Source organism: Sander lucioperca, chromosome 12 (assembly GCF_008315115.2).
Source record: "Sander lucioperca isolate FBNREF2018 chromosome 12, SLUC_FBN_1.2, whole genome shotgun sequence".
Taxonomy (NCBI): domain Eukaryota; kingdom Metazoa; phylum Chordata; class Actinopteri; order Perciformes; family Percidae; genus Sander; species Sander lucioperca.
The window spans coordinates 28,024,975-28,051,382 of NC_050184.1; the positions used below are offsets into that span (position 1 = coordinate 28,024,975).

At 42.3% G+C, this 26,408-nt stretch overlaps 1 protein-coding gene across 1 annotated transcript; it reads left to right on the plus strand.

Moving 5' to 3' along the window:
* On the plus strand, window positions 1-25,660 carry bmp7b (bone morphogenetic protein 7b). The gene is made up of 7 exons (XM_031316752.2): window positions 1-725; window positions 16,211-16,403; window positions 18,243-18,391; window positions 21,524-21,727; window positions 22,818-22,894; window positions 23,771-23,881; window positions 24,192-25,660. The coding sequence occupies exons 1-7, from the start codon at window positions 326-328 to the stop codon at window positions 24,339-24,341; spliced, it is 1,284 nt and encodes a 427-aa protein (XP_031172612.1). The 5' UTR covers window positions 1-325; the 3' UTR covers window positions 24,342-25,660.
* Window positions 25,661-26,408: the final 748 nt, after the last annotated feature.

The window sequence follows — 26,408 nt, forward strand, 5'->3', positions numbered from 1 at the left end:
AGAACTTGTTCGAGTCTCTCCCGGTGAAACGCCTCTGCTCGCAGTCTCCACTCTGCAGTTGCAGGCTGCACTACCGTTGGAAGCTGTTCGCCACAGGCTGTGGATGAGGACGGAGGTCCGCGCGAACACCAAGCTGCCCAGAAAACCAATTAACAAAAGGACTTTGAAGTTGAGTTGATGTTTCATTTGGGAGCACTTCCCTCAACATGAGGGTCCGTATCTGACTTTGGATATTTAACACAGGCTGCCTGTTGCTACAAGTTCAATATCCATTTGCCAGCGTTTCGGCGAACAGAACTGGGCGCAATTACGCACGGCGAGTACCATGGCACCGATTTTGGATAGACGTGCTCCGGCTCTGCTCTTGGTTTGGAGCTACTGCGTCTTGGCGGATACCGCTTTTACGAACTTTACTTTGGACAACGAGTTCCACTCCAGTTTCATCCACCGTCGGCTGAAGAGCCAGGAGCGCAGAGAGATGCAGCGGGAGATCCTGTCGATCCTGGGGCTGCCGCACCGGCCGCGACCCCACCTCCATGGAAAGCACAACGCTGCCCCGATGTTTATGTTGGACTTGTACAACGCCATGTCCATAGAGGGGGACGAGGACAGATACTCTTACCCCTACAAGCCCGTCTTCACCACCCAGGGGCCCCCAATAGCCAGCCTGCAAGACAACAACTTCTTGAACGACGCAGACATGGTCATGAGCTTTGTCAATTTGGGTAGGCTCCTTATTCTCTCACCATTTGTATGATCAAAAGCTATTGAAAATACGTGTTCCAAGATTTATTATAGAAATGCTGTAATGATGGCAAGGATCCAGGCCAGTCGTGTGCACTTTTACTTAGTCCAGTCTCTCTCAATTCTCTCAAGCACAATATTTAGATTTTTAATTGTAATGATGAAAAGTAGCATACAGTATAATTGGGTGATTATTTTGAATGTTACAGAGACATTTAGAGGCCCCTTATACATTTGGCTTAAAAGTTTCTGTAGCTGTTGTCAAGTAAATGCCTGTATCTATATATATTCACTGTTTACTGCAAGTATTGCTCTCCAACTCACTGCTGTTTTTTAGGATCCGTCATCAGTATTTCAGTCAAAGGATATCAATGCGTCAAAGGTGACAGTAGATTCATTGTGGATTTTAGCTTGACTTACCTTCCCTAAGGAGCAGACCTGTATTTTTCTGATGTTACACCTACATGCACACACACAGGAGACCAGTACAACAACCATGTTTTCATACAACTTTGCACAGATATCCAGCTAATACCAGGAGTGTCACATTCCAGTGTGTGTCTCTGTTAAACAGCTGTGCAACCAGCTAATGTTCAGGTGCTGGAGCTGTGGATGATGGACCAGCCAGCAGCTAATATGTCAACCATGTGTTATCTAAAGAATGAGTAAGTCAACAGCATAATGGGTTCAAAGTTAACTGGGTCCTCCCTTCACTCTAATCTGGAGACATCCCTATAGACACTCAGACCACAAAATAATGCCAGTTAATGATGATCCAAAGTTAGGTTAGTTAGTTTCACACAATGAGTCATTGTTTTGTAGGATGCATGTCACTCCATGGAATAGTTTTGTTTAGTTCTTGGTTGTTAAATGTTGACCCCTAGACCACTGTACTTATCTAATCAGAATGTTTATTGAAATGAAACAGTGTCTGACTATTTTCAGAGGCTGTTAAGTGCAAATAATCGCAACATTAGCAGGCAGTGTCAGATTCATGGATAGATAAATTATAATTCAATTTGCTCAACACATGCAGTCACAGCAACTGTTCCTCTTATGTTCCAGATGAGTAGCTGTGTTTGATTTTAGTGTAAACCTTTACCATAACTTGGCACAAGACAGAGAAAAAAGCAAATGGAATTCTGAGCAGGCATACAGTTAAACCACCACAATTGTAGTGACATTCTGCAAGGATTTGGAAGTTTACATTAAATCCTGGAAAGATCAATGTTGGAGCGCCTTGGCAAGAGAGAGGGAGGTGACACTGGTTCCACCACTGCACTGTGTAATTACTGTGGGAGCTGCTGCATTGTGACTATTTTTGACAGGCTTTGACACAGATGGATTTGACCACAGAGACTCGCAAACTCAAGGGCTGAGGCTGCAGTAAGCTGACGAGAAGAAGAGAGCTTTTGAGAGACAAAGAAAGACGAAAGATGGTTGGGACTCGGTCTATTTCTTTTGCAAGGATGATGCTTAAAGCAGGGAGAAAATTTAAACAAAGACGGGTCACATCAGCTGGAAAGAACATTTTATTTAATATATTAGAGGATCATGGAAAGAAAGGCACACCACCTTCCTGAAGTCTTGTGGCTAATGTAATTACTGATGGCATTTGTTCAGGTTGAGACTTCCTCATGGCACATGTTCGGTGTTTCCTAATATGTTACCCATTTGGATATAACGTGGGCATTTGTCATTGCTATGTCTGTGCTATCTGCCACGTGTTGCATCTGTCAGTAGGGTTCATTGTTAGATTTCTCCCTGAGTCTCATGTAATACCATTAAATATGTATCCAGGCAGCTTGATTCAAAACAGCAGATAGTATGCTGTTTCATTATCCTTCACATGAGAGAGAGAGAGAGAGAGAGAGAGAGAGAGAGAGAGAGAGAGAGAGAGCGCAAAGTGATGGCTATCGAATGGATTGACTATTTCCTTTCCAAATTTCTTCCTTTCCACATTTACTCATTGTGGGTTTGTTTTCTTATTTAGGTTGTCTGAGAGCAAAATGAGTGTGGCTTTTATTTAAAAACTGTCCCTCAAAGCTCTGCATGTCTCCATAAGTACCGTGCCAAGGTACATTAGTCAGACTTTGCACACTGGCTGCTGCTTCCTGAGAGGACTGTTTGCATGTACTGGTTTGTGCTTTTATTGAAGGCAAATACTATGACAAGAATGTATCTGATTTTACTATTGGTACACCATAGACCTATTGGTAGAATGTAAACTAAGTCAAAGAACATATCTCAGTGAACTACACTTAATATTAATAATATAAAATATATATTTTACTAGCTCATCCTCTTACTTCCTGATGCCATTCAGGGAAGCTGCTACACTCTGTTGTCAGCTTGTGTGAGAGTTGCAAACTCTAGTGCAGCCAGCTAGGGCGGGTGTAGGCTTTGGTACAGACCCCAGGTCCAGGAACGTCCTCTCACTGAGTCACTTCAGTTTAAAACCCCAGCTGTGTAAATGGCTTACAGCATACATTCAGAATTTACACTGTTACGCAAAACACAGGTCACCCATGGCACTCAGGGTGTGTGCCGGACATGCCATGATAACACGCCAGCAAGTAAACGCAACACACACATTCCCCGTCTCTCAAGGTGGTGACAGAAAAGTATACAAAAAGGTACGAAAAGAAAATTATAAAGTTGCATTTTAACATATTACTTGCCAACATTGTCTATCTATCTATCTATCTGCCTACACACCCATGTATCTACAGTACACATCCTTTTTGTAACTATTATTTAATGTAGTCCCAGTGGTCTCTGGCAGCATTAGCTCTCAGCCACTGTGAATTAAGGCATTTCCTCCTTAACAAACCACAGCTTCCAGGGCTTTTGGCCGCTACTTTGGCCTGTGCTGAGCTGCAGTTCAGTTCAGTGCATCTTAAACTCTTACCCAGGCCGGTCATACTTAGCCATTCAGGCACACCCACAAACACTCCTCATGCCCAACCTAAAATGCACATTTACACCTCCTAGAGCAGTGATTCCCAACCAGGGGTACTTCTGCTGTTACTTGGGGGTACGTGAAAAAATTGTAGAGTAACCCAACTTATTTGAAAAAATATAAATTATAATTTGATTAAAAGAATTCATTCACATATTAACATTGAGTCAACTGTAACACCTAAACACTATGTGTTGCAGTTGTGTAAGAGTGTGTGAAAACTAGTTACCAAGCGAGCACAGAAGTTTAAACAGGTAACTAAAAGTAATGACTAAACTGTTGAAATAATTAGCTAAAACTAGCCTGCTGGATAAATGGTTGAAACATTCAGCTTCATACCAAGTAGTAGTAGCACTATACTAGTGGTAGTTGCTGACCAAACCAACCTTAATATTGACAGTTCAATTGTATAAAAAAATAACAATATCCACTTTTATATAATAATTAGTGAATCGATGGAGGGGTGATTCATCTGACAGAGCTGTGGGTGTACTTTAGACCAGGGATCTTCAACAGGGGGTCCGGGACCCCTAGGGGGTCCTCAGAGTCAATGCAGGGGGGCCTCCAAATAGTTGTTCATTTTTTAAATTTTTTTCGAAAATTACAAAGTCTTAACATGAATCCAACATATTATTAGCAAATGTAAATCCTCACTGCTGACTAGCCTATAGGTAAGATAGTCACTAAGGTAGCCACCCACAGATACAGTTAATAAGGATTCACTCTGCCACGTGTATGTGTAACATTAAAACATGATTTATAATATAATGCCAACAATTATTAGGCTATTTTACTTTAATAACTTAGTATTCTATACAAAAAAAGGTATGTATAAAGGCTTTAGGCCACCCTACACATTATTGTAAGCCCAGTTTAATACTGCGTTCCAGACACAATTTTTAGCCCGTAAGTTACGACTTCAAGTCACGACTCACGACTTTGTAGTGTTCCAGGCAAAGTCACGACAAACCCTTCTAGCTAGCGTCAGCTAGCGGCTGCCTAACGTTGACGTTAGCTGGCTGATACTAGCGATTTCTAGTCGGTGACATATTTTGGGCTTCATTTAATAAACATAACCTGTAGTAGTACACAATCGTATGTGTATTGTTTTGATTACAATCTGCGGAATTACTTTACGTTGCCTATTTATGTATATTTATTTATATTTCTCACCATTAATCACCGGCGTCTGTACAGCATCAACAGGGGTTGACATTGTTGTTTATGTGTGTGTGACGTCAAAACTGTAACTGGGAGTACAACGATCTGGTATGAGTTCACGAGAGAGTAACTTACGGGTTTGACTGCCGTTCCAGGGCACTTTCACGGGTAGAAGGTTGTGAAAGCACGAGTTACAGGTTGCCCGGAACGCAGCATAATGTGCGACTTAATTTTAGACAATATATGTGGTAGGGGGTCCCTGCTCTGTCTCTCTTTCAGTTAAGGGGTACTTGGCTTAAAAACAATTTAGACCAAGAAGGCTGGGAACCACTGTCCTAGACCACAGGAAAGGGCTGTGACTTGGACGTCTACTATTTGCATCCTGGATGACTGAAACAGCAGCAACATCATCACCTGTGTTTGTGTGGGAGGCATGTTATCATGAGGTGTGGTAGTCACCGTTTCGTTATTTTGTCTGTTCTCATGCAATCTGGCATGTATTAACTTAGCCTGGGGTGAGTTTGAGGAAAAGAGGCAACTCTTTAGTACATTTGTGTGTGTGTACATTTGGGCTGGCCAATAATTCAGTGTAATGGTTCATATTCTGTGGATTAATATTGTGATGTTATGGTCTTATCATGATATTGTTCTAAGTTAAAGGATGTTTTTCTAATTGTCAACAAATCCCATGAAAAGACCAAAACCAAGAATATACAAATTGTATATAATGTATAAATTAGTTTGACGAGATTAAGCTTTTCTTTGACACATGTGAGAAGTGTGGTTGTGTGTAATGGTGACAGTAACATTAATATTTGATTATTTTACAAGTGATTTTGCATACATTTGCCATATTATGGTTAAGTACCATTATTGTAAAAAAATCCTCATTAATATCATGATAATACCGGCTTCTGTTTCAGGGTTGTGTTATTGTGCATGCTTGCTCACTGTCACACTGTCATGGCTTACTGTTCTTATAAACTGTGCTTGTTCTTTTTTCAGTAACTGAACCATGGCTGGCAGGCCACTGTATGTGTAACAGTGATGCTGTAAGTCAGCCTCTATGTCTGGACACTCAGAGGGGGTGCTGTTGTAAAGTAAAAGCATCGAAAAAGTGAACAAATATAAAGCCATTGGAAAAAATGTGGTACCAGGGTGCATTTAATTGCTCAGTGTTCTGCTGCTGTTAATCTGCACAAGATGTGATACATTTCACTAAACGGAGTTGAAAAGCAGTACACAAACAAAGCTCCACTTTCTCTCATTGTTGCAATATGCAACATTTTGATATCGTTATCTCACCCAGTTCGAGCCGTGATGTTGCACATGGGGACCAGTTTTAGTGTTAGTATTGTGTAATGTTGAAGCTTTGCCTATATTCAACTTGTGACTTGTGGCTGTGATCTGAGAAGGGAGAGATGTCATGAACAGACTTGGCTGAGTGAGTGAGTGAGTGCACTAGCAGGTAATGATCCTCTGTGTTACCTTGGTGACCTGACAGGGCACCAGCTGGCCCTCCACCATTCATGGCCCCTCCGTCTGCTCCCATCAGTGCTACCACACAGTTTGTCTGGCAGTTCTTTCTGCTTTATAGAACGTGGTAATAGGAAGGTAATGGAGAGCAGAGAGGGGAAGAAATGTCTCACTGGTAAATTAGTTTGGATTTATTAGAGGCTTTGGCTTTCAGACAGCATTGTGTCACCGGCTCACACACTCACGGCCGCATGCTCGGAAGCAGTTGTGTCACACTACAGTCACGCCAGAGGCACGCAGCTCTTATTTTATAGCCGATAGCCGAGAAGTGGAGAGTTTCACACTTGTAATTTCAAATAAATATCTCCAATATCTCTCTTTAAAAAAAAAAACATACTCATATATCCAGTTCATTCCCTCCCCACCCTCATCTCTTGCTCTTTGCATTCCTCTTCACAGTGGGCTGCCCATGGTGCTGAGGTTAATACAGATGTTTCCCTCTGTCTGCAGGCCAAAGCAGCTGTGCAGAGAAACTTTATCTTTTCAGAGTCCAACAAGTCTCCTCATCTCGACCTCCACCATCATGTCTGGCCCTGTCTCCAATCTGTCCCACACGCAGGACCATCTGATACCAAATTTCCCTCCCTACGCTCCTGAGCCAACAGTATTGATTATCAGCAGTTTTAATTAGTTAGTTATTATATGGTCCCAGTGGTGTTGTGTGGTGTTTAGTCTCCAACCTCCTGCCCTGGCCCTCACCTCCAGGGGTTTAAACCTCCCGTGCTTCCAGACATAAAACATTTCAACACTTTCTCAAGTTCTTTGGTGTGTTTTTCCACTCCCCACCTCTCTCTCTCTCACATACATACACTCATACACACACTTTCTCTGAACCCAAAACACAGCTTTCCCTTTCTCTCTACTTCATTTCTCACTCCTCGCGCTTTTTGCCTATCGTTGAGTTGTTGTAATTTGATGGATTTGTCTGTCTCGGTCTCTCCATCTCACACTAGAAGCTGCTTCCCCAAATGTGTTTGAGAAGGCTTCTCATCACAGGACCCGAAAATTGAAACACAAGTATGTGTTGAAGGCCAGTTATTCCTCTGTGTGTGTGTGTGTGTGTGTGTGCGTGCACAGCCTGTCCTTGCCACTGTTAGTACGTCTTTCTCCCTCCTGTAGATTTATGTCATCGCTTCTGTATACACTCCTAGTGAACTAAAAGCACATGCATGTGTATGTATGTGCATGCATACATGTGTGGAGAGAAACGCACGCACACTTTATTTGCCCAAGAGGAATGTTTCTGGAGCTAATTAGTGTTATTGAGTGCATGTTTTATTGCCTTCTGCTGGACAGGGAGTGAGCAGAAGCAGAGGAATGTAACAGTTGGTACAGATAGCCCTGCCTTTCTGTCAGGTAATTTCTCCTAATGCTCTCCACGGTTTGATGTATTACGCTGAGGTCTGGTGTGTAAATAAATACCACAAATGGAGACAAAGAATCTCTCTTAAGTTTCAGGCAGCTTTACAAAGTCCGCAGCCACAGAGATCCAGGAAAATCCTGGTTTGGTTTTCATTTATCTCTGATTCACCTGTTGAACCCAGGAGTCCAGAATGACATCTGGATGTACATAGCGGAGCCTCCGTGCTCTTGGCCAGTCTAAGGCACTTGCTGGGAGGGATGATGAAACACTCTGCGTGTGGGACTTGACATATGTGGCAAGTGGTTAAAAGGCCCAGATGTACTAAGCAGCGGGCGTTCTAGCTCTGCTCCAATGATGGACGGAGCTCCTTCATTGCCAGGAATGTTGGGCTCATTTTAGTTTTTCTAATAATTTCACTCTCCTACTCTAATTATTTTCTCTTTTCTGTCTGTCTCCAAACGTAGCTCCGATTTTGTGTTAAACTCACATTATTTGACCTGTAGACAATATGCGACCACTGCAATGTGCGTAAATAAAGAGGAATACTTGATACATTAAAGTGAGCTGTGAGATTATAAAAAGTGCAGTGGATAACAGAATGAATATTTCCATGCGTTTAGCCACTTCTCTTTCATCTGGGTTACTTTGGCCTTGCCTTATCAGTGACCGGCAGCACATAAGACTCCCCTGCACTTCTATGACGGCGGGTACCAAGCAGTGAAGCTAAGAGAGCAGATGTGGGCTAGAGCACAGCCAGAGATCCTGGGACCAACAGCTCTGCTGCTGCAAAAACAAATACAGCTTGGTATTGGGGGAACTGACAGGGCTGAGGGGAGAGGAGGAAGGATATGAGAGGAGAAGGAAAAGAGAGAAAAGGAAAGAAGAGAGGAGAGGGAAAAGGTGGATCACGAATGGATGCCGTGCATTTCTTCAAACCGAGTGCATTTCTTTCTTTATTTCTTTTCCTTGTGGGAACATAATGTGCTTTAGTTTAGAGCATTCATGTTAGGGCAGTTATGTGTGTGTTTGTGCATAGAAAAACACAATTTTAGAGCCACTTACCCTGCCCAGACACCAGCTGCACTGTGTGATGTGTGTTAGTTCTCCTAGCGGAAGATTGCGTTAGCGGAAGCCCGTAATACTGACCAGATTCCTCAACAGGTTTCAACAGCCAAATCAAAGCTTGTAAAAGCCAAGCAATAACTGTATGCAAGTGTTTTTATGATAAGTGATGACATTTTGCGTTGGACAGCGTGGAATATGAACTGCATGTGGCAGGTTTCTATTTGTTTAGGCAAGCGTGCAGCTGTGTTTCCTCCACAGCTACTCCTTTTATTTAAAAACAAAAAAAAGCAATGGGCTGTAATTAAACAAAATAAACAACAAGCTGTTAAATTTAGGGTGCCAATGTGCCCGTCATGTGTGCACAAGATGCCGCTCTGGGATGCAGGAGGAAATTATAAAAAGTTTTATGTAGACCCTGGGAAATCTGTGTGTCTCTTTGTGCCAATGTGCGTATTGTATGTGCATTTTCCTGAGGTCTATAATAAGAGGTGGCTTGGCTGGTTGAGAAGGGTGTGGCCCCTGTGGCCACAAAATTAAAGAACATAAAAACAAGGAGATGAGGGGAAGAGTGAGAGGGGGAAACTGAATGGTTGCGGTTCCACGTCTCTGAGTTGTTTTATCCTGCAGTTAAGAGGAAGTGCAGATGGTTACTGTGGCATTAGCACAGCGAGATCCCTCATTGCTTGTAACGGATCTGTCCACACCCCTTCATCCCTGTCTCTCAACACATTATATCGCACCACAGAACAATGGCTGCTGAAGATTTAGGATGTGGTTTCTTTGTTGTCATCGTTGCCTGTCGCTAATGTGCAATCTCTCTCGACAGACCTCTGAGGGAACATGGTGATGATGTCTAAGCTCCAATTTCGGAGATGACTCAATTTGTCCTGCAGGACCTTTAATCACTGTAGTTTGGGCTCTTCAGATTCACCACTTTGGCTTACAGTAAAGGATAGGTTCATCCAAAATGAATTAATTAAAAAATTTAAATGTGAAATGATATATTTTCTCACTTACCACTAATGGTATCAAAGAAGCCTTGAGTTAGACGAAAAGGTTGATATTACTCTCATGTCTGTCTGTGAAATATGAATAATATAACTTAGAATGAATATAACAAAGACTGAAAACAGAGGCTGTATCTGTAGGTAACAAAATCTGCTTGCCACCACCTCTTAAGTTTACTAATTAACGCATTATGATTAATTTATTTAATTTGTACAAAAATCTAAGTGTAAAAACAACAGTTTAGTTTAATAGCGGGAATTGGCTTATTGGAGTCTCCTCTGGTTGCCTGGCAACTGCTCCCAGCCAAGAAATAGTCCAGAACATATATCTCGTGAATTGTTGTTTTTACACTACACTACACAGCTTTTTGTACAGATTAAACTAACGAGCCAAGCTAGCTGTTTTCCTCTGTTTTCAGTCTTTATGCTCAGCTAAGCTAACCAGCTGCTCCAGCTTCATATTTAACATACAGATATGAAAGTGGAATCGATCTTCTCATGCAACTCTCTGCCAGAAAGCAAATAGGCATATTCCCTGACATGTCGAACTATTCCTTTAAACCAAAACTATGTGCATGGCTAGACACCAGTCATAAAAGATAAGGTCATTTTGTACTTTGGACGAACTGACCCTTCAACACAGCTCCTGCGCGCGTTCTTTGTAAAGGACAGAGGTTGAGTGCCAAAGAGAGGCTTTACAGTCTGATACATTCCTGTGAGTTCCAGGCTGTTACATATCCAGTATAAATCTCTGGTCCATGATGCCCAGCGAAGCATGAGGTGGAACCCAGCACTACAGTTTACGGGTGCAGAGGGCAAACATGTTTGATGTTTGCAGTGAGAGGGAGAGAGAGTGGTCACCAAAGCTGCTGTGAGTGAATCTGAGACCTCTCGATTGCCCTCAGGCTAAAGAACTCAAAGGTTTGGTTTGACCACAAGTCTAAAATGTAAGGACTTCTTCCTGTGGTTACTGCTTCGACTTGCACACAGGCTCAAAGGCATGTGTATGTGATGGTGTACACACACACGCACACACACTGCGGTGAGTTAATGATCATTAAGTGTGAGTAAGTTATAGCATGAAACTTCGCTGACCCTTGTCCAGGGACCCATTGCTGTCAGGCCCTACAGCAGTACAAATACATCACACAGGCATGATGTCATCAGTAGTCGCCAGTGGGCAGGATGTTTCCTAACGTGGTAATCACCCTACTGTGGGTAGTCACCCGGTACCCAAGAGATCAAACCCTCTCTACTCTTTATAGGATAAACATCTTGAGCAATCTGCCCGTTCCTTGCACTCAGTTTTTCTTCCCCTCTTCCTTTTAGCTTACGGAAACTATGACTTATTTGTTCCCAGTGCTGTGTTTAAAACATTGTTGAAGTTAGAGCATGAGAAAGAAAGAAAGAGACAGATCATTATGGTGCATCACTTACATTTGCATGACTCAATGTAGTGTTCCAGTCCCCTTCATTTACTTCCAGATTCTCATGATAAAATGAACTGACCCTGATTTGACTTATTGCTTTTTCTAGTTTCTGGTTTGGGAATCAGGTGTGCTGTTAGATTTAATGGGCTCCACAGGGATGCAGAATGAGGTACAGATAATGGTTGCACAGTTATCTCAAGAGAGCTGAAAGTGGGATGGGAGGAGGGGGGTGGGGGGGGGGGCTTAAGCTGTCGGTTGAGAAAAGTGAAAGTGGTGCCAGGGGTGAGATCCCCCCTGCAGAGCAGCGGAAGCGTGCAAGGCGGGACTAACAGGTGTGAGGGTGCCGAACAGACACTTGGGCTAATGCGAGCCGTCAGATTTGGCCCGCTGCTGCTCCGGAGCTTGAGGTGTCGGAGAAGTGTCTTAGGTCTACTGGTCCGGCAGGAGAGGAGGAGAGGAGCATGCAAGAAGAGAGAAAAATTTGTTAAAGGACAAAGCTGGGTATAGACTATGTTTTTGTTACTGTCAACAAATCCAATGAAACCCAGTCTGTCAGTGGCTCCCATTTGTTCCTATTGAAGAAATGGGTCACAAATGTATGTTTTAATTTTTTGTAAAAGGCTAGATAATTTCCCTAAACAAAGGAGAACTATAGCTTTTAGCAAACAAACAGGACTAAATAGTGTATTTGTTGGGGTCTATTTTCAGCTGTGGATTTGGTGCGATATGTGATATGTTTTGAATATTTTTTGGCAAGAAGAATAAGCTATATCAGGCTTTGGCTGCACAAACAATGCTTGTTAGTAGGATCAATTAATTAGTCCGTAGACAAAACAAAGTACACAAATGTTTAGAGTGATTAAGAATAAAAGAAGATATTTATAATATCAAGTTTAATAAAATGAAGTTCAGAAATCACCGAATTGCTGTAGAATAGTGAACCTCAAATCACTGTTGATTATTTTCTGGAAAAGATCGAAGGTTAGAGATTCTCAGTAGCGGAGAACACGACAAGGAAGCCATACGCCTTGGATAAATCTTAAAAGATGCTAACACAGTGGTCATACCGTAGTAACCCTCTGGTTGCCAGGTGTACGGTAGGTTTGGAGGACGAGAAGTCGTCATCATCACGAAATCTCTGATGTGTGCTGCTGTGCACGTGTGTGGTCCACACAAGTCAATTGATGTGGGATAACTGTGCATCATCAGCAAGTTGTATAAAAAGCAAATCAGATGTCAGACCGAATGATAAAGCAGCTCACTGTGTACGTGTATGTTTGTGTGCTTGTGTGTTTGTCTCTTTGCATGTGTGTTGTTGCATCTCTAATTATGGATTACAGAAACCCATAATGATTGTGTTACCGTGCTGTGACGCACAAGACCGTTCACTTCACAGGAAACACTTTGTGATAGTTGGTTGTGTGTGTGTGTGTGTGTGTGTGTGTGTGTGTGTGTGTGTGTGTGTGTGTGTGTGTGTTCTTGTTTAAATATATTTGTGGGGTCCAAAAAACTGGGAATACAGTATACTTGTGGGGTCCAGACAGATTTGTGGAGTCAAAATGCTGGACCCCACAACTTTAAAGGGCTTTGAGGGTTAGGACTTGGTTTTAGGATTAGGGTTAGAATTAGGTTATGGTTAGGGTTAGGGTAAGGGTTAAAGTTAGGCATTTAGTTGTGATGGTTAAGGTTAGGGTGCCACGCACTGTGTGTGTGTGTGTGTGTGTGTGTGTGTGTGTGTGTGTGTGTGTGTGTGTGTGTGTGTGTGTGTGTGTGTGTGTGAAGGGCTCATAAGCCGTGAGAGGGTGTGTTCACCATGTTTGTGGTGTGTGTATGTTTGCGACACAGGTGGGGCGATGGCTACTCACTTCCTCCCAGAGGAAGTCATAAATGCACCCGCTTGACTTTGACTGTGCCTCTTCCCCTCATATAATGACTGCCATACTGCTATAATGGCCTGTAAGAGAAAGAATCAGAGAGACAAAGGCAGAATCGTGGCAGAGGCTAAAGCTTCACTTTGTAGGCTGCTCTCATTTTCTCTTAAACTGTACAGATGAAATTCATACAATGAGGAGTGGAAATGGAAAACGATGCAAGAGAAATAGTTAGTGTGGGAGTTTCACAGCAGCATCCAGCTGTTCTCACAAGCAAAGATAAAGAGCTTTTACAGTGAAGGGGCGGGCGGCTGCCCTGGAGGCTGAGGAACAGGTCTGGCTTTCTCCCCAGAGGGAGTGCACCTGCTCTGGGCTACAGGAGGAGGGAGAGGTCCCTGGTGTGGTAGAGGAAAAAGCAAGCCCTGGAGCAGAGAGGTATGAAGGTGAAAAGAGAATGCGTGAGAGGGAACCAAAAACGTGTAGTAAGTAAATGGATGGATGATCAAATAAAACTGGTAGTCCTAACTTTGTTATATTCCTCTTTTGAATCGAGAACATTTGCTTTGTTTAACCACTGGGTTATTATAGCCTACAGTGTGTAGTAGAGTCGGAGTGTGAGGTCAGCTTCAGGTGTAGGTGTAGCTTTAGACTTTTCAGCACTACATAGAAGCATGCATTTTCAAAGCACTCAATGTAATGTTGTAAAGGGTGACTTGGAGGGTGGGGGCTTGATGAAAGCCCTGATTGACGGAGAGGTCCACAGTGCATATTTGTGTGGACAGAGTGCGCGCTGTTAAATTGATGAAGGTCTAAGTCCATTGTTTTCAGGAAGAGTTGAACAGCTTTTCAAACCAGTCCAATGTGTGCCCATAGCAGACCGAGGACAATGGGAGCCTAAAGCTAGGCCATCTAATGGCCAACAGAGAGCAGAGCTGTCCCTCATTGAAGAGTAATTAGATCCTTTCTTTACTCCTGCTCTGGCCAATCATCTCACAGTGCTGCCTTTGTATAATGTCCTTCAGCAACTGGGTTTAATAGAGACATAAATGAAAGGGGGTGTAGGGCAGAAAGTCCATCGGGAGAACTCCATAAAAAAACAGAGCTGAGGAAGACAATGAGTCAGGTGTGCTGTGAAAGAAAAAAACACAGCACTAGCTGTGTAGTGAAACATGCTTAACATTTACATCATTGCACACTTATATAACTAACAGCTGGTATAGAACAAGTATGCTGTCGTCAGAAATTCTTTTGAATTGTAATGTGTGTGTGTGTGTGTGTGCGTGTGCGTGTGCGTGTGCGTGTGCGCGCGTGCGTGTGAGATGATGGCTCGGCAAAGATCCTGTTTTTTTCTAACTAAAGTTGTGCAGAGTTCAGAGACAGTTGACTCTGATAAAGAACTGTTGAGTAGCGATGGATGGCTGCTGAAGATGACAGAGGGATGGGCTGTGGTTGAACTGTATTAGGACTGTAAACAATTATTTTCATCCGCTAGCGCCGTGGCTCTAGGGATGGCTTTGTCAGTCTGTTGGTTAGTCAGTCTGTCCACCACTCTGGTCCAGACAGAAGTATCTCAACAAATATGACATGGATTGCCATTAAATCTTTTCACATTCGTGGTCCCCAGAGGATGAATCCTAAAGACTTTGGTCATTCCCTGACTTTTCCTTTTCCTTCCTTTTCCAATAGCCCAATTATTGGAAATGAAATGTCTCAGGATGAACTATAATAACTTTGGTTAACATCTAGCAAATACCTGCAAAACTAACATTTCTATTTGCTTTAGCTGTGCTTTGTTTTCAGCACTAATTAGAAAGATGGTAAACATGATAAACATTAAACCTTCTAAACATTAGCATGTTTGCATGCTGATTTTGAGCATTTAGCTCAAAGCACCACTGTGCTTATAGCCTCACAGAGCTGCTAGCGTGGCTGTAGACTCTTAGTCTTTTTTTAATATAATCAATGAAGCCTTTGGATTTAAATTGTTTGTTTGTCTGACCCCCCAAACCTTAAGTTTCAATTTGCACTGGTATAATATCATTTGTATCACTATTTTTGTTATCATTTCTTCCTTGTTACGTACTTTGTAATCTCTGGTTGTGATAAGTGCTATATAAATAAGGGAGGACATCTCTACTCTAAACTAGAGTATATAGAAGGGGGACACGATCGTAGGAAAGAAGTGCTCAAAATGCCCACGAGATCTGGATAGATAGGTTTTTGCAAGCTTGTAAATAATTTATGGTGTTTGTGTGTGTATGTTTCTGTTTGTATACGTATTGATGCGTGGTTGTGTGGGCGGTCTGTCTGACAGTTAATAAAGAGAGAGGTGGAGGGAGAGCCAGAAGATGATGAGAGACAAGGCGCTGACCCCTGGGATGTCCTGCTGGGACATGAGAGGAGCAGGGTCAGGGGGGGCACGTCTTTGGGGTGCAGGGGGTTGGAAAGCTGGGATGTGGGGATGAGAGAGAGGAGGGGATGGGGTACACCAAACATGAAGCCCCGAACTCATGAGAACCAGATGAAGGACAGACTGGATGACTCTCTGGGGCTATAGGAGGAAGAAAGGGAGAAGAAAGGGGCTCATAAAGCTGTCAGAGTCCGCCTGCATCTCTCTATCATGGCTCAGTGTGCGCCAGATGCATTGCTTCTAGTGCTCGTCCTCGTGAATGTTTCAATCATAGGCCAACATGTGTACTGCATATCTATAGATGTTTAAGTCTGGAACGGACCCAGAGTCTGACAAGCTATGTCAGCTCTTTGCTAACAACGGAGGTTGATGGACTGTGGCAGAAGAATGAATAGTAGAAATTCTGAGAGAAAAAGACGTTTGTTCTCGAGCCTCGACTTCTTTTGTAAACAGATTTTGTTTCTCTGTAAGATGCAACTTAATTTATTGAGTTAAATTACCCCCTCTGTGTCTCCCTGCACACATTTTGTATCCCTGCTGGTAAATGGGGGAATGTAAAAAAAAACTCGTGGAAAAAAGCAACATACTCTGCATACATACAGTCTGTCGGGTGATGATTTTTTTGTTTAATTTTCATGTTTTACCTTTGTTTTGTTTTCAGTGGAGCACGATAAGGAGTTCCTACCAGTGCGGCGGCATCACCGAGAGTTCAGATTCGACCTATCACGGATCCCGGAGGGTGAGGCGGTCACTGCTGCTGAGTTTCGTATATATAAAGACCTCATCCACGAACGTTTCGATAATGAGACCTTCCGCATCAGCGTCTACCAGGTGTTGGAGGAACACTCTGATAGGTGAGCTTGGATATATGGTTTTGTTAGTTGGAGCGCCAGTAATGCATGTTTCAGTATTGTCCACCAAGTGGAATATATTCATGTTGCTAAGCAATAATTGTATCTGGAATGGGGCTGAAATTATTACTTATTACTACCTTCAAAACTAATTACATTCCCATTAGCCTCAGCTGTTCAGTGCTAATGAGCAAATGTTAGCATGCCAACACAGAATTCAGCCATCATTAATTTCAGTATTTACATCTGGGCTTTTCCTACTGTGCCTATTGTCAATTGAATATCTTTAAGGCAAGACAAGGCAGCTTTATTTGTGTGGCAATTCAAAGTGGCAATTCAAAGTGCTTTACATAAAACATGAAAGAGCAGTTAAACAGATAAAATACAATATTTTAGGACGCTAGTATGGGACAATGTGTAAGCCGTTGCTCTATACACGTAATCCACCTGCAATCCTTGCTGTTCTTTTCTGTATTTTTACCGTGGTATCGAAAGAGCTATCCAGTATTTTTTTTTTTTTTGGACTGGTATTCTATCAAAGTTCTGTGTGTACACAGCAAAGATAAATCAAAACCTGCCTCATTCATTCGTCCGTCATACCCTCAGCATCATTAGCAGGCAAGCAGAAAATACGCTGCGTTATGCAAAGGATAACATCTTAGCAGCAGGTTGTCATCACAAGGCTCGGAGGTTAGTCAGTGGAAAGCTTTATCTACAAACAGTATGAAGTTCCCAGAATGGCCAGTCCCACCAGTCTTACTTTTTAATTCTTTTTATATGACAGTTCCAATTTTCAACAATGCAACTTCAGTAACAATTAAACATATAAAAACAGATAAAATACGAGAATAAATGTTACAGTAGGGTATAAGAAATGAACAATTATTTAAAGAAAGGCAGCATCAAAAAGAAAGGGCTTCAAAATCTTTAGGTTTTAGACTGATATTCGTAACTTAATGACATCACCTTGGAATTTGGGAATCTATGATATTTGCCTTTGTCATTATTTTCTTCTATTTATTAGACAATTCATTAATTAAAAACAATATATGTATCAATAATGAAAATAAGCATAAATTGTGGTCCTTATCGCAACGCTTTTCCAATCAGAACAGGTCTTAGACCCACCTTCTCCATGTGGCTAATCTGGGCCGTCCAGAAGGTGCATGTAACTCGGGAATGGCCCATGTCCTGCTCTCCTAGACCCCTCCTAAAGGTTTCTGTTGTCCAGAGGGAACAACACAGTCATTTATTCCTTTGCCAGAGACGGGTTTGGGTACATGAATGAACCAGAGCTCTGTGACATACTATCTGCCCAGACAGAAAATAGGTCGGGATACATGAATGGCCACATAAAGAACAAGGAATTTTAGTCTCTGATGGTGAAAGGGTAGGAAATCCTGAGTTCAATGTTGGACAGTAGGACTGACTTGGATATGCATTATTTCACTCACTACTTTCCGCAGCTGTGTACCCCCTTCTCTCTCTTTCTCTTTGGCTTTCTGGCTCTCTCACAAAATTCCAGCCAGTGATGGACTGTGTGTAGTGTATGAAAGGACCGGCCGTTTATAAAGCCATTATTGTCAATTACGAAAATGAAGTGTTCCCCTGGGCCTCACCATCTGGAGCCCTCCCTCCCTCACTCTTTTTCTTGCTCCATCTCTCTCCCTTTGTTTCACTCCTGCGACTCCCTCTCTCCACTCCATTACTTTTGCGCTTTGGTCACTTAGCTTTACATATGGTTTCAACCTATCTTTTGTAATTGCGCAAATAACCCCTGTTGACTTATGTTCGTCTCTGACTTTGAGTGTAAAATTTGATTGTCTTTTGCGTCCCCTCCAGGGAGTCAGACCTGTTTCTGCTGGACTCTCGGGTGATCTGGGCAGCAGAGGAGGGCTGGTTGGTGTTTGACGTGACAGCCACCAGTAACCACTGGGTCCTGAACCCTGGCAGGAACCTGGGTCTACAGCTTGCCCTGGAGAGCACAAACGGTGAGTGTCAGTCAGATCAGTGTATTCCCTGGCACATAGGAAGTCACAGGTGACCATATTACCTGCGTGGCGTGTTTTGCACAGAGACTGCTGAAGCGCCTGATGATCACATGCATCAGAAAAGGACAAGAGCAAAGGTACAAAGACGAGGTGATGAGAAACCAGAAAGAAAATCACCGAGATAAATTAACACCCTTCTGACAGTGTAAACAAGAATTAAAAAAATCACAAAGATATGATTTATTGTCCGATTGTTGTGTTGAGTTTGCACAGGTGTTTATAGTGGTACATGGAAACTATCTTAATTAAAATGAAAGTATTGTGAGTATGAATTAAAATAGCTAATTCAGTTAATGAGTTATCAGTTATCCAGCAGGGTCCTCTAGGTATACCCTAAAATGTACTCAGAGTAAAGATTCCTTAGTGGATTGGGTTCAAGCACGATTTAAAGGAACACGCCGACTTATTGGGACTTTAGCTTCTTCACCGTATCCCCCAGAGTTAGACAAGTCGATACATACCCTTCTCATCTCCGTGCATTTTGTAACTCTGTCTGACGCCCCCAGCGCTAGCTAAGCCTAGCACAGATCCTGGCGGTAACCGGTTCCAACTAGCCTACTGCTCCGAATAAGTGACAAAATAACGCCAACATGTTCCTATTTACATGTTGTGATTTGTATAGTCACAGGGTGTACAAATAACAAGGTTATATGAGACACAACCGTCTTCTAACCGTATACAAACTGGGAACTATATTCTCAGAAAGGCGAAGCACTGCTACTTCTGCTACTTGGGCGGAGTGATTTGCTCGCAGCACCTGAAGCCCTGTGGTGAGGAGCAGAGAGTTCACCTGGAGTTTGCTCAGAGTTGGAGTAATAGAGTCAACAATTACTAGATAATAAAAGCATAGTGACCTTGTTATTTGTACACACTGTGACTATACAAATCACAACATGTAAACAGGAACATGTTGGCGTTATTTTGTCACTTATTCGGAGCAGTAGGCTAGTTAGAACCGGTTACCTCCAGGATCTGTGCTAGGCTTAGCTAGCGCTGGGGGCGTCAGACAGAGTTACAACACGCACGGAGATGAGAAGGGTATGTATCAACTTGTCTAACTCTGGGGATTATGGTGAATAAGCTAAAGTCCCAATAAGTCGGCGTGTTCCTTTAAGCGCAAACATTGCAAAATGAAGTGTTAAACATAATGCTATGTTTGTGTAGTTGATAGAGTTTATACTTGTGTTCAGTGACTTTTTCTGTACCAGCACTGCGTGCATGTTGTAAAGAAAAAAAATTATGTAATATATATTAAAGGGGTGATTGAATGCAAAACCGATTTTACCTTGTCATAGTTAAATAATGACAGTTTAGTGGGTAACTAGGACATACATAGAACCTCAAAATCCCATTGACACCTCTTTCCTCTACAAATCTCACAATTTGAAACTGCCTCTGAAAACGGGCAAATCTCAACAAAGCTAAAAGTTGACGTCAACTCGGCGGCTCCTCCTCATTTGGCTCTAGTTTCTTTCTTTGTCACGCCCAAACATTTACATAGGCTACACCACTGATCTGAGGTCAGCTTAGTCTTCAGAATAGGTCGCGCAGATCTCAGAAATTGTATACATTGTTAATTTGCTATTTTATCACTAAATTCACTTCTGAGACTTTTTTATGCGAGAAATCAACTATGTAGAGGTCAAATATGGGCCGTCTCGTCGGCTACCGCTGTCTCGTCAGACTGTGTGGACCTCCTGAAATCCGACACGTCTTACCAAATTTGCAATTAGCCATCAATTTTTGTAAAACGGCCCATATTTGAGCTTTATATAGTTGATTTCTCGCATAAAAAAGTCTCAGAAGTGAATTTAGTAACGAAACATTGCAGTGTTTGAAATATGAGACCTGCTGTCTAGTCTCCAATGTGTTTCTATGGGGTTCGCTCAAACCAATCAGCGCGCAGCTCATCTACATATTCATGAGCATACCATATTTGGAAGAAAAGCTCTTGTTCCAAATAGAGCCATATTCACAGGGTAGTTAAGGGCCTAATAAAATAGCATCCGGGCAATTTTCAGCCCAACCAATGTTACATACCCTATTAGGAGACCTTAAGGAACAGTGTGAAATACCCTATATAATCATTCTATCACCCCTTTAAAAAAAAAAGATCCTTTTTTTGGCTGGTATTGTATCAAAATTTAAATTCTGGTATCGTGACAACATTAGTACATTATAATACAACATGCATTGACATCACGGCTGTTCTCTTAAAGGCCAAATAATCGGTTGATTCATTCATTGTGTGTACACAGCAAAGATAAATCAAACCCTGCTGCTCATCATTCATTCATCCGTCATACCCTCAGCATCATTAGCAGGCAAGCAGAAAATACACTGCGTTATGCAAAGGATAACATCTTAGCAGCAGGTTGTCATCGCAAGGCTCTGAGGTTAGTCAGTGGAAAGCTTTATCTACAAACAGTATGAAGTACAAGAGCGTGTTTGAGAATATAATCTCTCTACAGGCTGACAGGATGTTACATGTTAGGTGAGGAAAACAGACAATTGTATTGCTTTCATGTTGTGGGAGGGGAGTGCTGCAGAGGCTGTATCTATGAATGTGTGTTTGTGTATGAAGGGTAATGGGCGAGCATGCACAGACAGGTCCACGGGACATCCCGTCGCCAGCGGCGACCATAGGCCTTGATTTACCACATAACGGCGATCAGACACACATTCTTCTACGTGAGAAGTAGATAGACACTGCTGGAGAGCACATGCACGAACATGCACAAACACACCCACACAAATACGCACTCACTAACGAGTAGAGAGGCTTTGAAGTTCAGCTCTACGTTTGTTCTTGCCATTTCAGAGGCAGAGAAGGGATCAGAAAAAGGGAAAGGAATTCACAGAGGCAAATCTCATTTGCAAAACAGACAAAAGTGGTTGCAGTGAGGAAAGCGAGGACCACACACATGCAAAATAAACCCTAAACACAGAACAAGCGGGCACACATTTATTTGATTTCAAAAGCATTTCCTTATATATCATCCTGTATGAAAAAAATCTGGATTTCTGTGAGGCCAACACCAGTCGAACTGTTCTCTCTGTCTCCCCCTACAGGAGAGAGCATCAATCCTCGTGTGGCAGGGCTGATTGGTCGCAGTGGGCCTCAGAATAAACAGCCCTTCATGGTGGCCTTCTTTAAAGCCACTGAGGTGCACCTGCGAAGCATCCGCTCAGCACAAGGGGGGGCCAAACAGCGTAACCCCAACCGCTCCAAAGGGACAAAGAGCCAAGAGGCACTGAGAGTGGCCAATGTTGCAGGTAAACACGCAAAGTGTGTATGCTGTATATACAGCCAGCTCTGATTTATGCTCTTGTTTTGAGCCGACCCCTGGTTTAATCTGGCTTGTGTTGGCAATGTGGAGAATCCATGGAATGGGACATGGGTTTAGCACATACTGTAGTGTGTACTCATTGGCATGCAAACACAAGCATCCCCAAATATACAATATATCCAGAGCAACTAAAGTATGCAATTGGAATTGATGTGATTTTTGCACGACAAAACATGTGATGCATACTTGGGGGCTTTGTTTTAGAGGTGTGAGAGGGCTGTGTTTATGTGAAGCGCTGAAACATTAGACTGTAATGCCTGAGCTTCAAATATCCCTCTGCTGTCTTTGTTTATTTACACAAGCATTACAGAGCTGTTGGGGCCAAGTTCCCTGCATGGAGGTAAGGGAGCGCAGGCTTTTATGGCAGAACACATCTGCGGTGTGCTGTGGGGCAACCGGGGCCACAACACATGGGCCAAATGGGCCTGTTTGGAACTTTGGATACTAGCGGTCTTTAACTGGATGATGAGAACCAGTCGCTCATGATCATTTCCAATGTGAACCACTCTCAGGAACTAATGTACCACAGAGCCCCAGAGGTCACCAGAGGAAGCAAGAGAGATACCTTTAGATAGAAAACAGATTTTTCTTTTTTACACACATGGATGGGGTAAAGGGGCAAATACAAGTTTGAAATGGGTGAATAGAAAGAAATAGAAAGGAGAGAGAATAAATAAAGACTTGAGTTATGAAAAAAGGGGCGAGCCTACTGTACTGTATGTGCGCATCTGTTTCATCCAGTGGAAACCCAAAGCACAGCAGAGAGACCTCCAAGCAGGGTGGCCCATTCATTTGAAACAATTACCAAATTGCTGCTGTATCTGGAGGTGATTTCCTTCAGCCAGTTTAAATGTTGATGTTTTGTATGAGGATACTGGCTGTGTTTAGGTCTGTTCTTTATCATCTCTGTCTAATTGGGATCCGACTACAGTAAATAGTTACTCTTGTAGCTGAATGGGATAATAGCACATGTGTTGAAGTATAATCTTTCTCTGTCTTTCTGTTTTCTTCCCCAGAAAACAGCAGTACTGATCAGAAGCAGGCCTGTAAGAAGCACGAGCTCTACGTCAGTTTCAGAGACTTGGGATGGCAGGTACGGAAAGCATTCCTCTACCACAACTACCAGGTAGCCCAAAATTGCTTACCCCAACAGAAGCCCAAATCAGACACTCCTCGTTGTAGGTCTTATCCCAGAATCCTGATAAACGACACACTAGAATCAACTCACATAATGCCTGAGCCCAAGGATATTATTTCCATAGGGGACAGCTCCACCACACGTTTACAGTTTCAGCTTGAAATACTCACTAAAATGCCACTGGTTCCAGCTTTAAAAATGTGAATATTTTCTGTTTTTCTTTGTCGGTTTTTTTCTTTGAACTCTCAAATGAAAGTACTGCCAATATCTTTGGGTTTTAGACTTTTGGTCAAAACAAGCAATTGAAATATTTAGACTTGGGCTGAGAAATAGTTCTGGGAATTTTTTTTTACAATTTTCTTACATCCATTAAACAGGAAAATAACAGGCAAATGAATCGCTAATGAGTTAGTTGCATCTGTAAATTTATATTTTGATTAACAGCTGACAATATACAATTATAGTATTACCCGAAAAGACACCAGAATCAAAAATATATATTTTTTTAAGATTATATTTTGGGCTTTTCCGCCTTTAATTCATAGGACAGCTAGGTGAGAAAGGGGAGAGAGAGAGGGGGAAGACATGCAGGAAATCGTCTCAGGTCGGACTCGATCCCTGGACCTCTGCGTCGAGGCATAAGCCTCTCAGTATATGTGCGCCTGCTCTACCCACTGAACCAACCTGGCCACGGACAGTGCTCTTTTTTAGTAAAGGTGCAAATACAACATTATATATCATTAGTATCAGGTCCCTATCAAGGGATAAATAAATAAAATTTTCCCAATTCTACAAACCTACATTTCTCTCCATCTCCCTCCCCACTCTCAGGACTGGATCATCGCTCCAGAAGGATATGCGGCGTACTATTGCGAGGGAGAGTGTGCCTTCCCGCTGAACTCCTACATGAACGCCACAAACCATGCCATTGTGCAAACCCTTGTGAGTAACCATGAAGGGAACAAAAACCCAGCAGTCATGTTAACAGTCTAATCATCTCATCAACTGTCAAGACAATGTAGCCGCTGTTGGAACTACTGTATACGATGATCCAAAGCAGTTGCAGATTGTATTTTAGAGTAAACTGTCATCAGTGATGTGACACAGGATAAGGTCAACATTTTAAAGACTGCTTTTTCTCCCACTGTACTTAGATTCAGTGTATGGCACTGTGTGATACATCCTTTTTAAAACCATTTGTTATTATGAATTTGTGGTGTAATGATGATTTTAACATTTGAACTCTTCCCAGGTTCATTTTATTAACCCGGAGACGGTTCCTAAGCCTTGCTGTGCTCCCACACAGCTCCACGCCATCTCAGTGCTCTACTTCGATGACAGCTCCAACGTCATCCTCAAGAAATACCGCAACATGGTGGTCAGAGCTTGTGGCTGCCACTAGACTGTCAGCATCTTTACATAGAGACACACACACAATGCACGCACACATGAGTAGAAAGGGCTTCTTCTTGCTGTCAGGCAGCATTTGAACAATTGAGAATGGAGTACAAAATGTACTACATGTATTTTATGAACGTTCTGAGAGGTCAAGACAATCTCCTGTATGAAAGATACTCTTGTTACATTTTGTCCTGAAGTAAACCCGATGTTGTGTGGCTCAACAGGGATTTCAATCCATTTTAGACTCCTTGCCACAAGTGCACACACACACACGCACAAACAAATATGCGCGCACACATACACACACACACACACACACACACACACACACACACTGGCTCTGGCTGCAGAGCCTCCCGCTCAGGAGCAGCCGCGTCTACGCAAACGGCGTTGGTCTGCCCCAGATACCCTTCCTTCAACCGGAACTGTTGAAAGCCTCCTGGATTTACCTCATGGCTCCAAGCTAATGAAGTAGCAGTAGAAACTTGGAAATGCATACATATACATGCATAATTACACACACACACACACACACACACACACACTTACGTTTGTGCTTTCTACTGTGCATACAAGACATTAAAAGCAGTGATTGTACTGTATATTCATTCACAGTCAACAATCTTTTGTTTATTTCAATACTTGTTATTGTAGTTGATTCTTTTACTGTAGATGTTATTATATAAATATATTTTTATGACTGAGAGACCCGGATGGATGTTCTGAATTTCTTCTATGTACAATACTGTGTAAATACTTCTTCTTTTTTTTTTAAACAAAGCAAAACGTGTATTTATTTCCTAGAATGTCACTTGGGTTTGTGTTTTCTCCTGTATGTAATGCTGCCTGTTTTCTATCACACAATAGTACACACCAGCTCTGAGGAAATGAAAACAAAGTTGACAGAAAACTACTTTGACACGAGCGTTGAGTTTGAACTCGATGTGCCTCTCTGCCTCACGTGTACATGAACGCTACACAGTGATGGCAGAAGACAATTTATACAACTTGGACCTGTTTAAATGTCGACATATTTCATCAGTCAGAGCTGTTCCATATACAGTACCTAACGCACAGTTTTATAGCAACATTCAGCTGACCTGTCAGAGAGAGAGAGAGGGAGCTTTGCACGTGGCATCTTGTTCTGTGTGCTAGACATTTTCAGGTTTATATCCCTCTGCTGTAATACAATCTGTCATATTTAAAAGGTCTATTTATTGAGAGCTGGCTAAGATGTTCTACAGTGTGTTCCGATGTCTCAACCATGTTTTACTGCTGAACTGGTACAATAATAAACTGGGAGAAAAGCAATAAAATCCATCTTGACATGTGTTGTTTAATCTGGATAAAAAAGCAGACTTAAATTGACATGTTGTTCTCAATACGTTCCCGCAGAAATATTTGCTCAGATTGTACCTTTGCCTGCTGACCTTAGATCTTTCTGAGAAGTGTTTCCACGTGCAAAAGCAAGCTGAAAATCTTTTCTCAGGTTTATGTTTAGGGGCAGTGTGTGTGTCTGTTTGTGGTTTATGCATATGAGGTGGATGTGGGGTTTTTTTGTCTTTGGATAGGTGGATGTCTGCACATGCATTTTAATGTAAAGCGCAGGTTCTGTATTTCATGTCTACCAAAAAGCCATTTATAGTTATATTATTTTTGTTGTTAACATGAGAGCATTTAGCTTAATTTTTTTTTTTAAAGAACCATTTTTTGGGGGGCTCAGTACAATCCAATACAACAGTCCTGTGCCAATTATCCCTTTATCGTTGTCATGTTTAATTCTTTTTGAGTGGCTCCTCCAACTACAATACTAGATGAGCCCTGGATTTCAACAAGCTGGATGTTGTATGCATCCTCCTCCGTACAGCATTTTAATGTTATTTATGCCACAACATATTCTGCCACTACACAGTTACTTGTTCGATTTAATAACAAAACAGACTGACACTGCCCTCTGCTGGGGAAAAGTATACAGTGTGTTTCTCTACATATCGTTATGTCTCACTATGAGCCCTTTCTATTTCTTATCGATCTGAACTTTGCACTGGTATTGCCCGCCTGCTCAGTA